This window comes from Notothenia rossii, assembly GCF_949606895.1.
Source record: "Notothenia rossii genome assembly, chromosome: 9".
In the NCBI taxonomy this organism is placed as follows: Eukaryota; Metazoa; Chordata; class Actinopteri; order Perciformes; family Nototheniidae; genus Notothenia; species Notothenia rossii.
In genome coordinates, this window is record NC_136907.1 from 14,370,698 (window position 1) to 14,382,924 (window position 12,227).

Below are 12,227 nucleotides of genomic sequence, written 5' to 3' on the forward strand. Positions count from 1 at the left end.
CTGTCTATGCTGCCCCAGAACGCCTCGTTTTCCATTTTTTTCTTCCTGGTCCAAGTAACGTAACGACGACCAAATGGACCAATCCGTGGAGCTCCTCAGTCCTCTCACACACACACACACACACACACACACACACACACACACACACACACACACACACACACACTCACTCAGCCTTGTCTTTTTTCAGCCGCGCTACTCCACGGAGTTTCGCCGGCACACACACTCACTAAGCCTTATCTTTTCTCAGGCTGTGAATGTGTGGCGATTTGTGGGGCGAACAGCCTGGCTGTGAGTGTATGTGTGTGCTCATGGCAGCTGAGTTCCGCAATGTCTCGCTGTCTCGAAGACCCAACGCAGTAACCAGGAAACGACACCAGTAATCGAGCTCACACTGTCCGCTCCTCGAGCCTCAAAGGGCGGAGCAGCGAGCCTTGCAACGTCCCACCAACACGGCACCCAGACCCCACGCAGCATTCTCATCTGTTTGTCAATACTGGTGACATTTAGGACAGAGAGTGAATACACACACATGCTGTATGAGAAACCAATGTGATTTTGGAACATTGAACAATGTAAATCTATTCTAGTAGACCTCAAAAATGGAATTATGATCAGTAGAAATGGCCATGTCATGGGACCTTTAAACCATGCAGTTAAATACATTACACAACTCTTAATATGACAGGTAGGTAAACTCAGTTCTAAAAACAACAAAACAACTATTGTTTCTTATGATTTTAAAGAAACCCTTAAGAGATAACCAATCCAAACCTTTTAATATTTTGTAATGCATGTATCCATTAAATAATGTTAAACCTGCTTGGAAGCTAAACAAATGGGGAGCAACCTTTATAAACAATCTTTGGGAGCAACCAATTGAATTTGCATCTGAATCAAAAAGTTTCATAAGAGGAAGTTAGTCCCAATCTGACCCAAATTGTCTGTGACACGTTTGGTCTTGGTTTAGGACGTTGAGTAAAATATTTTATCAAATGTTTCCTAATTTGTGAAGTGACTCATATCTCAGATAAAATGTCTCATGGGCCCAGAGATGTTTAAACTGTCAACAGCCAGCAGTGCACTAAAACAGTTTGCACAACAGTTCTATATATTTGGATTCTATGCACAACCTTAAACCATAGACAGTAGGCTATTTATAAATCTTGTCTGCAGCCCAACAAATAAGAGCAACCATAGTGAACAATTTATTATATTCACACCTGAATTCTCCTGTGTCCTGGGAGTTCAGCTGGTTGGGAAACGCTCTGTAACCTGAATGTTGTGAATTAAAATCCCAACTGCAGGCCCTACTATCTTCTGTCAACTCATAAAGCACTTTTTCATGTAAGACTATTCTAATTGTGAAAAGCCCGAGTCTAGGGCCCTGACCAAGCTTCTGTTTTTGACTCGCAGGGAGTGGGACTGTGTTGGTTTACTGTTCATTCAGGAGGTCGAGTAAAACACTTTATCAACTGTTTCCTAACTTGTCAAGCTACTCATATCTCAGCTCAAATGTCTCACAGGCACAGGGATGTATTAAACCTGTCAGCAGAGCAGTACATACTGTACACTTAAGTACGGTGGCTGGGAAGTGCAATGGACAATTACAAAGTGTGAAACACTTTAACAAAGCTTGAGACAAATTTACATTTTATAAAACAAAATTACATTAGCAAAAACACTTTTACCAAGGATAAAACAATTTAACATTAACAAAAACAAATTAAGAAAATGCAAAACACTTTAGCATTTCCCGAAACACTTTAACATTTCCCGAAACACATTAACATTTCCCGAAACACATTTACAAACCAGAATCAAACCGGAAGTGACTTGACGTGACGTGACGTGACCATAGGACGTGACGTGATTGGCTCAAATTTAAATTTGTTTTGGCGGAAAGACCGAAGGTGCGAGTGTGTTTCATATACAGTCTATGGTGTGTTTACGTTCGGTAAACATGTTTTGTCCGTTTTGTGGAAACAACCTGGAACAAGTGACACGGTTTTGCCTTTCGTGTGGAGGATCTCTGGAGTGTTTAAAGGACACGGACCAGACGGGTGTACCAAGCGCACAGGGGACATCGAAACAGCCGGAAAATGCGAAACAAAGTAAGTGTAGTATTGCGCTAGCTTTGTGATGCTAATGTAAGACATGCAGTAAATAAAAGTTCAATCACAGTTTCATATCAGTCAAATACCAATCCATGTCTTAACGGAATAGCAACGCATTGAGCTAATATGCTAGTTTTTATTTTTAGGTTTTCCGTAAACTTTAATGCACACTTGCTTTTGCTGATTGTTGGAGCTGCTAATTATTATATTTTTATTGGAACTATTCATAGCAGAACAACCAGGCCGATCCTATAAACTTTTCATGGAGTACAGAAACTCAAAGTCAAAAGAGAAACAGTCTTTTAACTGTGGGAAAGGAAGACTTAAACAAGAAAAGAGACGAGTCCAGGTAAGCTGCATTAACCGTTTCATAGAAATCTCAGTGTCTCTGTGTGTTTCATTACTTATATCTCTGCTATTTTACTAGATAAACATAGGAATGATGTCGCCACAAGGAGTTGATTTAAAGCCTCGGAGAGGGAAAACACTCCCGTTGTTTACAGACCCGGAGGTAGCAGCACCTGCTATACTGGAACGAGCTGTCCAGAAAATGAAAGCCTTTAACAAGGACATGGATGAAGGACCGTACGTCCTTTTGTATCCAGACTGCTCAGAGGTTGTCAATGTGCCTGGTTCAGAAAAGCCATTCACATTGGCAGAATATAAAAAGGATTTAGGAAAGGCATATGCCAGGATCACCCTTTTCATTTGCCTTGAGAAACATTTTAGAGGAGGTTTGTGGATGTTATTATTCAATATTTTAATTGTTTACATGTTAACATCCTCTACTGCAGCATACATAATAATGTGTTGAACGTTTTGCTTTTACTACAGGGGATGATACCTCAGACTCTGATTCGGATATTGTCATCACATCTAGGAGCACAGCTGAATTCAATCAGGCTGACACTGTGGTGCGTAAATGATTTTATTTTAATGTTCATTTATTTATTTTTCATATACATTTGATTTTAAGCAGGAAATCTATATTCTGGTAAATATTTTAGAAGAACCAACTTGGCAGTTACAATTACTATCAGAAACACTCACAACGTTTCACTGTTGATAGACATATGTGGTAAGGGAACAATAATGGAAGCTGTTGATAATTGTACACTTTTACTCTCAGGTATTTGAATTTGAACCACGAAACAAAAGTACTCCAAAACACAAACCGGAAAATGAAGGGTAAGTTTGTACTTATTTTTACAAAATAAGTAATTTATCTTTAAGTGGATGATAAGAATAGGCCACAGCATTTTCTCTGGTGAACATGGATACAAAAATACCATACATGTCATGTTTAATCTAATTTCAAACAAAAATAATCTGTTATTTATAAATCTTATGGTTCCTCCTACCTCTAAATGTTACTTAAAACTCAACTATACCCTGTATCATGAAGTTAATAATTTTATCAATTTTATCATGTTTCAGGAAGGCACTTGGACATTCATCCACAACTCAGCCTGGACAGGTATTGAGGCAGATTGTGGAAGCCTGATGTTTCTAATGTTCAGTGTTGTTTTGTTACAGAAATTTGTATTTGTATTTCAGATAGTAATATCTGATACTGAGGATATGGGTCCACCCAAAACAAATACAGACAAGACTACTTGCTACAGGTAAGTACAAATGTTAGTAACTCACTTACACGAGAAAGACATTTTTGTTTGTAAGATGTTTTAACATGGGAATGATCACTTCCTAACAGTACATACACAGACCTGTATGCACCATGTGTTGAAGAAGAGGACGAAGAGCTGGTTGCAGTCAACATGACGAGTTTATTGGACACTGAAATGTAAACGGACAGCTATTACAGTGACATTACATTTTTTTTCTCTGTACAATATTTCTGGTACAACATTTTTTTTTTTAAACTGTTTGTGCACTCTCTGGAATATCCACTAATAAGGTCACTTTTTTTCCTTTACAGGGAGGAGATGAACATTACATTACCTGCCATTATTGCTAACCTCTCACAGCCTATTGATCATGGAAGAGTCAGCCGGTTCAACATTTCAAGGGCTAATGTTTGGGATGGAGCAGTCAGAGGTTTCAAGCGTACATCGTATTCAGAAAACTGTGACATGCTGGTAAAATTCACTGATGATGTTGGTGTTTTCGAAGAAGGAATTGACTCAGGTGGTCCCAGGAGAGAGTTGTTATCTCTACTGATGAAGAATCTGAAAGACCGGCCCATTTTTGATGGGCCAGACGGACGCCGCTTCTTGGTCTACAATGCAAATGGTATGCATACGGTTAGAAGTGTACTAATACAATTGTTAATGATCATTAACCATATATATCACATGACATATGATTTGTTGCTTGAACAATTTTTTCCAAAACGTTGAGTTTCATTACAGTACATTAAAGTATATACTAAATAAAGTTTTAATTTTGCAATATGAATACCTTTATTCACAGCTGTTAGGGAGGATGAATACTACTTGGCAGGAAAGATGATTGCAGTGTCAGTTGTGCATGGAGGTCCAGGGCCACATTTTCTGTCAGAAGATCTTGTACATTATCTTGCAGGCCAGCCTTCATTCAAAGCAACAGTTGATTTAATAACTGATGAAGAAGTAGGGAAAGCTTTACAAGAGGTGAGAATTGCATACAGCAACAGTGTGGTAGGGTGGATTATTATGTAGTTCCTGCAGTGTTTTGAGACATCTTTACTTTACCTTTATCACATACACCGAATTGGCTTCATTTTTTGTTTTGTGATCAGAATCAGAATACCCTTATTAGTCCCACAGAGGGGACATTTACATTGTTGGAGCAGAATAGAGCCAAAGACAACTTAATGTTACCTAAGAAGAATGATAAAAAACTAGTAAAGATACACAAACACAATTTACAAAAAACACATCCTGTAATAGAGGATTTAGCAGCCAGGTATATATTGTACAAGGATAGTAGTAATAGTAATATATAAATCTTGCAATGGAAAAAAAATGGCAAGAATATACAGTACATGCAGTTATTGACTGGATTGTTTATATCCATTTTATAATCTTCAGATTGAGAATGCTGCCTCAGTGGATGCCTTGCGAGAAATGACCATGAGACACAGCACAATGTTACAGACAGCAGGTTGTCTGAGACATGTGGCTTCTGTTGAAGGAAAGAATGATATTGTGTCAGACTACCTCCAGTGGTACATTATTGGCCGAAACTCCTCTGTAATTGAGAGGTAAGATCATATTTGTATTCATATGATTTTTTTTTAATGTATGTAAGAATTTTTTGTTTAAAATTCCTCATGGTCCCCCTCTTTGGTTTATTCTATGTTTATCTGTTAGCAATTAGTCAGTGTCAAAATGTGTGCCTGTGTAGTATAACTGATATGGGACGTCCGTCTCTCCTTTCCCTGCCTGTCTTGTGCCAATCTTTAAGTGCTCATGCCACCCCCCCCTTGTTTTAGGTATTAGGTTATTTAAATGTGACTTTGTGATGAAATATTTTTTTTGTTCACTCTTCAGATTCAAGGAGGGTCTTTCAGCCCTTCAGTTTTTAAACGCACTACAGCAGCACCCTACTCTGCTGGCCCCGGTCCTGTGCCACTCTGAAAAGCGACTTACTGCTCTGGAACTTGAGCGACTCTTCAAGCCTGACCTCAGTCCACCAGGGAGTAACAGGAGGCTTAGGGAAAGTCAAACTTTGGGCTACTGGGCAGACTATCTCCTCGATTGTGAAGGTTTGTAAATCGCTGTTTTTATAACTATTTCAGGAAACACATTGCCAAAATGTATCTGAACATGTTTTCTTTGCAGAAAGCCAGACTGCTGTGTCTTTGGAAGATGTTTTGATGTTTGCGACTGGGCTGACTTCACTTCCCCCATCTGGATTTGAACCATCGCCAGGAATAGAGTTCCTTGATGATTCTCCATTCCCAATGGCAAACACATGTTCCAACACATTAAAACTACCTCTCCTTGACGCATACAATGTGTTTAAGTCCCAAATGGACTTTGGAATGCAAAATTCTCCAGGATTTGGCTGTTTTTAAGTCATGTGACTGGATGACCCATAGAGTACAGACTCTATGAAGGTTTTTCATAGAGTAAACACTCTATAAAGGTTGTTCATAGTTGTTGTTGGATGTGAACGTGTTTTTTTTTCTTCTTACAGCTCATGTTGTCCATTTAGTTTGGGACAAAATCAAAGTATTGTTCTATACCTATACAATTTTTATAAATACTCTGAACTTTGCTATACATATTTCACATTGCCACCCATAGCTTCTTTGTTGTAAATCAGTCATTCATTCTCAGGTTTCCAGTGAGTCCACATGGTTGAAATAAGACTTATACAGAAATGTTCTTTCTGCACACAATTACACACACAACATAACCTTGTTTGTGCTTGCTAATTGGAGCGTTGTTTGTTGTTATTCCGGTTATATTTTATAATGATTAAGATATTTATGCTGTGATTTGGTGCTGTATAAATGACATTGAAACAAATATGGTGATTGGCTGGAAACAATGTTCATTTCAAAATGCTGTTTTTATTTTAAAATGTATGGGAATATCTTTTTTCTAAATAGGACCAGTCTTCGGATGAACAGGTACCATAATCATTTGGATACGTCACAGGGGAAAGAGTAAATGCAGTCTGACAAACCATGAAACCAAGCATTGTTGAGCCCTGAAATCTGATTTGGAGTGGTGAAACAGTGCTACTGTACTTCTGAATACCTTTTCGATTACTTTATAACTGAGCATATTCTTTCAGCTTCATGTACAGTTCTGATGCAGTCTCCCAGTTCTCTGGCTTCTGTAGGTCATTGCGCTCCATAGCAAAGTCCAAGTACTCTTGCATGTTTTGGTCCCCACATGGAGCTATTGACAGGCTTGTCTCAGGAACAGCATACTGCCTGTTCAATCTCAAATCCACAGTCCCTGGAGCCAAATCTATGTTAAATAGAAGATATAGTATTTATTTACATTTAAGATAAAAACACAAAGAAGTATCAATCCATCACCAATGTATTACCTGTGTGGCAAGTAGTACAGTTCATTGGGCACTCCTCCTGGACATGATGCTGTTCTGGAAGGGCGAATCCTGTGACTGTTCCACAGTCTCACACACTCATCCAAGTCCTTCTGAATAACATCAACGAAGCAGAATCTCAGAAGGCACTGATGCTCGTGACTCCCGTTGAAGTATCCAGCATCTCGGAGGTCTGCAAATAGCTCCATCCAGAACTGAGACCTATAGAAATTGATATATTTTCAAGTGAATTATTAAGCAATATACAACAATTCTACAAATTACATTAAAAGGTTACCAGTAAAATCAACAACAAATCATTGAGTGTCTATTTCATAATTTATTTGCTTCACAACCTATAGGGCCTACGTCCCCTCAGGGGCCGCTGTTCAATCCAAAACCCACGCTTAGATGTTCACAGTTTCTAACTTTATTTCTGCCAAAAAGAAGTTCTAAAGAAAGGCCTTGTATAGTCTGGGTCATAGACTACAGGCTATATATTATATCTATTATAATAAAAACTGATACACTTTAGCTAAGCAAATGTTGTTTGTCTGACAGGGTTGGCAAGTAATAGAAAATAATGATAAACACTTACCTTCCCTTTCTTAATATGGACCACCAGGACTCAATGCGCTGATTAGTCATGGATGTGCCATACATGTGGCTGGACGCTCCAGAGTAGTAGTCATGGTGATGGTGACGTAGGGTACACTGAATTGCAGCCATAATTCCGTTCTCCGTGCCACAATCAGTCCGCAGCCTCATGGGGATGACACCGAGGGTTCGCACACATTTGAGGAAATATTGAGCGATAACTCTTGGGTTATTGTTTGTTGGACCACATTCAAGCCATAGTACTTTACGTGAAAATCCATCTATGCATCCTGAAAGGGCCACACCGAATGGCTTAAGTTTGTCATAACCGTCAGCATGCCACATATAGTTCGGTCCCATTGAGTGGTAGGTTCTCCTTATAAACCTTCTGCGAGATCTCCTCTCGCAGCCTCGAGGGTTAAGCTCCCGGAGCAAATTCATAACATCATCTCTCTTCACTCGAAGACTGTACTTTTGTTTTAGTGCCTGCCACATTGTTCGGTATCCAAACAATTGTCCAGGTCCACGAAGTTCCAACCTGATGGCGTTAATTACAGCGATTTGAGAGGAATAACCCTTTCTGCGGTAAAACCCGGCTTGATTCAGTTTGCTTTTAAGAGTCCGCAAACTGATTTTTACACCGTGAAAGGTAGACAAAATGTCCACGATTACAGCATACGAGTGACCTTCATTAAAATATTGCACGCAATGATGCAAGATATCTGGTCCTTCTGTCTGACCCGTGTCCTTTAAACACTCCAGAGATCCTCCACACGAAAGGCAAAACCGTGTCACTTGTTCCAGGTTGTTTCCACAAAACGGACAAAACATGTTTACCGAACGTAAACACACCATAGACTGTATATGAAACACACTCGTACCTTCGGTCTTTCCGCCAAAACAAATTTAAATTTGAGCCAATCACGTCACGTCCTATGGTTACGTCACGTCACGTCACGTCACTTCCGGTTTAATTCTGGTTTGTAAATGTGTTTCGGGAAATGTTAATGTGTTTCGGGAAATGTTAAAGTGTTTCGGGAAATGTTAAAGTGTTTTGCATTTTGTTAATTTGTTTTTGTTAATGTTAAATTGTTTTATCCTTGGTAAAAGTGTTTTTGCTAATGTAATTTTGTTTTATAAAATGTAAATTTGTCTCAAGCTTTGTTAAAGTGTTTCACACTTTGTAATTGTCCATTGCACTTCCCAGCCACCGTACTTAAGTCCCTACAACAGTTTGCATTGCATTACCGTTCTATATGTTTTGATTCTATGTGCAAGTTCACTCTCCCGGAAGTCGTCAGAAGTCGACTCTATTCACGTTCTCTCACAGCGCGAAAACGTTCAGGTCTGCTGCAACGCTGCAACACAACAGCACTCAGGTAAGTTAATTCACAACAAAGGAACAACTGTATAAGACTGCAACAGGCTAACACCATTCTTGTTTTACTGCACGCAGGGGGACTCTTTTGGTAAGTGAGACGCTAATTGTCAAACACCGCAACTTAGCCTATAGCCGAACTTACTAAGTTGTAAGCTAGCCTGCTGACATTTGTTAGCTTTCCACACATGTTAGCTAACGTTACACATGTAAACATTAAACAATCAACACATGCACACTATGATACTGCCTTATGGCATTAACCAATTAAAAATGTATTATAGTAGCTTTGTTAAACCTCATACGTACGTCTCAAAAAACATTAACTTGGCATTACAGAGCTTTTCAATGTTTTTATTATTTTATTTACACTGCATGTATTACTCTACTACTGTTTGTTAAGAGACCATATTTTCCGTAATCGACTTTTTATAACACTTTCGTCACGTAAACGAATCTGCTAACCTAATCATAACTTATATTGTATGGTATGTTATGACCAATTTTGTCAAGTGAAAACCTAAACCAACTAGAAAACCAAATGCCAAAGTCAGCAAATCAACAGATACCTATGTAACCGGGCTTCACTTTTTCATTAGTTTTAGGTGGCATTCTGAATTAAAAGTCGCTCACAGTGAATTGATTTGGCTTGGCATTGCCTGTTTGTATGACTGCTACTGATGTATGTCATTCTCTTTCTCTTTCAGAAAGCAAACATGTCAAAGATAGACAAGATGAGCATCTTAGGGGTGAGGAGTTTTGGGATAGAGGATAAAGACAAACAAGTCATTACTTTCTTCACTCCACTGACTGTGCTTGTTGGACCCAATGGAGCAGGGAAAACGGTACGAGAACATGTTTTGAGAGAGCAAAGGTTGACTGAAGCATGACAGGTAGAGATTGGACACTCACATTTTTATTTTTATACAACTTGACCTTTTTGTTTTTCCAGACTATTATTGAGTGCCTTAAGTATGCAACAGCAGGAGAGCTTCCGCCTGGATCTAAAGGAGGGGCATTTGTTCATGATCCAAAAGTAAGTGCTTGTACTTATCGGCTTAAATCTCCACCAGCCCACGATGCTCTATTCTCACACATTTCTCAAACTATTGTGTATTCTCATTTGTTAAGGTAATACTCAACATGATATATTCAATATATCAAATATGTTACTTATTATTATTTGAGTCAAACAAGCTACCCTATCATTGAATATCCAGATTATAAATTCTGATATTTTATCTGATTAATATGACTTTTGCTATTTGAACGATAGTCCGCAATCCGTGTATCTACCGTCCAATTTTTTTTTTTTATTAATCACCTAAACGGAAGAGCGTCTGAGAGACGTTTTTGCTTTTGACTTTACTAAATGGTGTAATGGTCATTGGAGCGAGGGGCAGGGCGAAACTCACGGAAGTGATTTCAAAACAAAAGCAATCGTGTGCTTGGAACGGTGATAATATTATAAACAAGGGGAAACTAGGTGAATTTAGCGATCCCAACGAAAACGGACAAGACATATATTGAGCCCAGAAAATGAATGTTATTACGGGCTGTAAATATAATAAGCCTTTGTGTAAAATTGACAACTTTTACGGTGTACTCAATAATAATCCTCTGTCAGAGTCCCCTCCATAGTTTATAATGCATGTTTTCTGCTATCTTTGATGAATGATACAAATAAAATGTTACCATTATAGTTCTTAATGATATTCATACTGTTTGACTGTGTATTAGTTAGCCTGCTACTACCAATACATTGAAGTACTTCTACTGTGTATTATTTTAGTAATCCTCTGTCGGTCCCCTCCATAGTAGCTACATAATGCATGTTTTCTGCTATCTTTGATGAATGATAAAAAGACAATTTTACCATTAGTTCTTAATGATATTGATACTGCTGGACTCAGTATTTATTTTTTATTTAACCTTTATTTAACCAGATAAAAAGCATTGAGATAAAATCTCATTTGCAATGCTGACCTGGCCAAGAAGGCAGCAACGTTACACATAACACAAACATATAAAATACAGAGAATATAACTAAGAAAACAAAAGACGAAAAAGCAGTCACTACATTGTGCACATTAGGACAGTAAGAAAGGTGCACTACTTATACCTGCAAGAGCAGCTGGTGGTAAGCACCTCAGACAACTTCAACTTAATACATGCTATTGAGACAAATGCCCTCAGTTTGAGGCGTGATTGAAGGTCATTCCAAGAACAAGGACCATAATAAAAAAGACTCCTTTTCCCAGGCTCAGTCCGCACAGCAGGAACCTGGAACCGTATCTAGGCACTGGATCTGAGGTTGTAAGAGTCACAAACTGGAGAGAATCTGCCACATATGTACAGTGGAAGCTTACCTGAAATGGCTTTATACATTAATAAAAACCAATGCTGCATCCTACGCATACTAAGTGTGGACCATCCAGTTACAGTAGGCTATACAGTTTGCAATGATGAGTCCTATAGGGTGCATTTGATATATATAACGCAGTGCAGCATGGTAGAGTGGGTCAAGTTTGGCCAAAACAGTGGGATAGGCAAATCTATAAATAGTATCACCGTAGTCCAGCTGGGACAGGAATAAGCCAGAGACCAACCTTTTACGGGATGAAGTTGAAAAACAACATTTAAGTCTGTAAAGGAAGCCAAGAGTGAATTTCAATTTCTTTGATAGAACTTCAATGTGATGTTTAAAGTTCAGATTACTGTCCAACCAAAAGCCAAAATATTTGTAGGTATCGACAAACTCAACAGAGACGCCATCAAGGGTGTCAATGGAGAGGCAAGAGGACGCTGACTTGGGAGCAAAAAGCATTGCTTTGGTTTTCTTACTGTTCAATAGCAGTTTAGAATCAAGAAGTGCATGCTGCAGCGTGATAAAATCAGATTTTAAATTGTAAACGGCCATATCCAGAGAAGGAGCACATGAGTATACAATAGTGTAATCAGCATACATATTGTTTACATATAATAAAAAGAGCAAAGGCCCCAAAATAGAGCCCTGTGGAACTCCCTTCTCCAAGGTGACTGGCTCAGAGACAGTACTACCCAACCTGACGCATTGAGTACGGTCGGTTAGATAACTCTGAAACCAGCAAGACTCAGTAGTCTTACAC

At 38.7% G+C, this 12,227-nt stretch overlaps 3 protein-coding genes across 5 annotated transcripts in view; 2 read left to right on the forward strand and 1 right to left on the reverse strand.

Annotated features, from left to right (window-relative positions):
* Positions 1–1,595: 1,595 nt before the first annotated feature.
* On the forward strand, positions 1,596–6,595 carry LOC307017759 (G2/M phase-specific E3 ubiquitin-protein ligase-like). 2 transcript variants are annotated; one of them, XM_079647528.1, is made up of 13 exons: positions 1,596–2,114; positions 2,348–2,466; positions 2,545–2,851; positions 2,952–3,031; positions 3,247–3,305; positions 3,555–3,594; positions 3,675–3,742; positions 3,832–3,921; positions 4,057–4,370; positions 4,551–4,729; positions 5,150–5,322; positions 5,612–5,826; positions 5,903–6,595. In XM_079647528.1, the coding sequence occupies exons 1-13, from the start codon at positions 1,940–1,942 to the stop codon at positions 6,136–6,138; spliced, it is 2,055 nt and encodes a 684-aa protein (XP_079503654.1). In that variant the 5' UTR covers positions 1,596–1,939; the 3' UTR covers positions 6,139–6,595. The 2 variants fall into 2 exon arrangements, with proteins under 2 accessions (XP_079503654.1, XP_079503655.1); XM_079647529.1 differs by lacking the exons at positions 2,348–2,466; positions 2,545–2,851 and having other exon boundaries at positions 1,597–2,114.
* A 24-nt stretch (positions 6,596–6,619) lies between these two features.
* LOC307017760 (uncharacterized protein) lies at positions 6,620–8,934 on the reverse strand. The gene is made up of 3 exons (XM_079647530.1): positions 7,723–8,934; positions 7,128–7,346; positions 6,620–7,045 (listed from the first exon to the last, which is right to left on the reverse strand). The coding sequence occupies exons 1-3, from the start codon at positions 8,574–8,576 to the stop codon at positions 6,991–6,993; spliced, it is 1,128 nt and encodes a 375-aa protein (XP_079503656.1). The 5' UTR covers positions 8,577–8,934; the 3' UTR covers positions 6,620–6,990.
* Positions 8,935–8,999: 65 nt separating this feature from the next.
* Positions 9,000–12,227, forward strand: part of rad50 (RAD50 homolog, double strand break repair protein) — a 31,940-nt gene continuing 28,712 nt past the window's right edge. Inside the window, exons 1-4 of one of the 2 annotated variants that reach the window (XM_079647526.1) lie at positions 9,010–9,100; positions 9,178–9,190; positions 9,807–9,944; positions 10,052–10,135. In XM_079647526.1, coding sequence (XP_079503652.1) covers positions 9,816–9,944; positions 10,052–10,135 — 213 coding nt within the window. In that variant the 5' untranslated portion in view covers positions 9,010–9,100; positions 9,178–9,190; positions 9,807–9,815. Of the gene's footprint in view, positions 9,101–9,177; positions 9,191–9,806; positions 9,945–10,051; positions 10,136–12,227 lie in introns of both variants that reach the window. The other variant, XM_079647527.1, reaches the window with a different exon arrangement.

Bases quoted from the DNA above. Each gene is read 5' to 3' on its own strand.
- LOC307017759 (XM_079647528.1), top strand. From the start codon at position 1,940: ATGGTGTGTTTACGTTCGGTAAACATGTTTTGTCCGTTTTGTGGAAAC. The intron at 3,032-3,246 runs GTGCGTAAATGA...TTTTACTCTCAG, and splicing joins TCAATCAGGCTGACACTGTG to GTATTTGAATTTGAACCACG. The intron at 3,743-3,831 runs GTAAGTACAAAT...ACTTCCTAACAG, and splicing joins GACAAGACTACTTGCTACAG to TACATACACAGACCTGTATG.
- LOC307017760 (XM_079647530.1), bottom strand. From the start codon at position 8,576: ATGGTGTGTTTACGTTCGGTAAACATGTTTTGTCCGTTTTGTGGAAAC. The intron at 7,347-7,722 runs GTAAGTGTTTAT...CAATTTCTATAG, and splicing joins TCCATATTAAGAAAGGGAAG to GTCTCAGTTCTGGATGGAGC. The intron at 7,046-7,127 runs GTAATACATTGG...TATTTAACATAG, and splicing joins CTGTACTACTTGCCACACAG to ATTTGGCTCCAGGGACTGTG.